General features: G+C 41.5%; 1 protein-coding gene across 1 annotated transcript; it reads right to left on the bottom strand.

Moving 5' to 3' along the window:
* Nucleotides 1–502: 502 nt before the first annotated feature.
* LOC109213555 (serine/threonine-protein phosphatase 7 long form homolog) lies at nt 503–1928 on the bottom strand. The gene is made up of 3 exons (XM_019377369.1): nt 1108–1928; nt 836–1024; nt 503–757 (listed from the first exon to the last, which is right to left on the bottom strand). The coding sequence occupies exons 1-3, from the start codon at nt 1636–1638 to the stop codon at nt 503–505; spliced, it is 975 nt and encodes a 324-aa protein (XP_019232914.1). The 5' UTR covers nt 1639–1928.
* Between the last annotated feature and the right edge of the window lie 215 nt (nt 1929–2143).

Consider the following 2143-nt stretch of genomic DNA (forward strand, 5'->3'; position numbering starts at 1 on the left):
ATTGCAATTATATGCAATTTAGTTTTAAAAATACTAAATAAGTTTGTAAAAATGTGCAAAAATTACCTTAGCTATATTTTGGGATAATATGAGAATGAAATAAATTACTCACCAAAATGATAATTTTGAGGAATAATTATTGGTTTTTGTATTGCTAAAATAGGGCAATAAATTGATTTAAAAATCCTTCAAAAATTAGGAAGAATACTAAAATATTTGGACACATTTATATATGCATACATATGCTATTTTGAAAGGTGTTTTGCATATAAAAAATATACAGGGAAAAATTGGGTATCAACAGTAAGTATAACAAATAACATACCAGTGCCTCATGCCTCCCGGCGTATGGAATGTACCGACCACCAGCTTGATGAACAGGATTTCCGATGAAAAGTCAGGTAGCTCTGCAATACCAGCCCATATACTCATTCTCACCATCCGTACGGTTAGGTGGATGGAGTGGCACAATCAGGTCATACCTATGGTCGCAAATCTCAATCTAGGCCTCTAGCCAGGCCACGTATGTCTGGTCAACCCTAGAACGATCATCCTGCTGGTAATGTGTCCTAAGCCAAGCGGTGAGAGTAGGTACAAGCTGCAGTCGACCAAACTGGCGAAGGACTTGCTTGGTGGCCTGATGCTCGGCAATATCGAGACGCATCAATAGGACGGAAGTGCTCCACATAACTCGGCCGATGGAGCAATAATCGGGCAAACCAGCTATTAGCTCGTCGCTGTATGGCCTCCATATGAACTATTAAGTAAACACAGGAATCGTGAGTAAACGCGACACATATAAATCCAGGCCAAGTATACTTAAGTATACATGTACCTGCGCGCCTTCAAGCAAATCCAACAAATCCCTGTAATAGGGGAGATGATGTCGAGCCTCGACCTCGCATCCATAGCCTCGCCTATCAACCCGCCTCCTAGCTAAAGGGAGAAACGGTGGAGGTGGTGCATCCGGAACGATGGGTGGTAGAGGTGGCTGGGACTGCAGGAACCGCTCCCAGGCCCAAACCTAATATACATTGTGGACATAAATTTAAGGTATATTTTTACTATGTATGTTATAATCATGAAAAGAATTGACTTTCTTTTTACCTGCAGCAGCGGCAACAATCCGGCAATGTCTCTCTGGGTGCCCATGCTTGCCCGACACATCTGCCTATACAGGTACCCTAGAACAGTTGCACCCCAACTGTAACCAGGTAAATCATCTAGCCGCTCAAGATGATGAAGAAATCTCAAGCTGACTAGGTTTTCCGAATTGTTCGGGAACAATACCCCACCGAACATATACAACATCAACAATATCGTGTACCAGTGGATAAGAAGATCCGATGAATCATCCGTAATGTTCGCATCCATCACCTCCAGATGCTGCCGAACGGGCGTCAACTGCAAACGACTGGCCCCACTCAATGTTGTTTCCTCCGCTGGCTGAAAACCGGTGAGCCGCTGCAACATCTCTAGGTAATGCAATCTCGTATATTCTCTAAGAGCATACGGGTAAGCTATAGGTAATCCATCAACCGGTAGCCCAAAAAGAACCTCCACGTCCTGAAGCGTGATGGTAGTCTCGCCGATTGGTAGATGAAACATGTGAGTCTCTAGTCGCCACCGCTCTATCATAGCCGTGATCAACGCCCAGTCGAATGGCAACCGGCCGATCTCTATGATCCTGTAGAACTCGTATCCTCAAGGCGTCTAACTATACGGGGATTGAGTGGGTGGGCCCTAATGAACTCCCACATATCGTCTACACGTCTGGCGCGGAATGTCTAGGACAAGCACTGCCCATCCCATATGTATGAAGACCTATGCTCGACCTGTAGCAACAGTAGCTCTAGCGATGCAGGTCCGGGATGCACAGGCGGAACCTCCATGACGACTACTGTAAATTGAACAATATTAATTAAAGTATTTTTCTTTTAATTGCTTAACATCTTTAAATATATTGCAATATCTTTAATATTAAAATTTATTCGATATTTTTACTATATTGTTAATTAGGTTGATATATTTTTTATATTATAATTTTATATTTTATATGTTGATTTATCATTTTATATGTTAGCCTATTATTTTATATGTTACTTTATTATTTTATATGTTTGTTTACTATTTTATATGTTTG

This window comes from Nicotiana attenuata, unplaced genomic scaffold (assembly GCF_001879085.1).
Source record: "Nicotiana attenuata strain UT unplaced genomic scaffold, NIATTr2, whole genome shotgun sequence".
Taxonomy (NCBI): Eukaryota; Viridiplantae; Streptophyta; class Magnoliopsida; order Solanales; family Solanaceae; genus Nicotiana; species Nicotiana attenuata.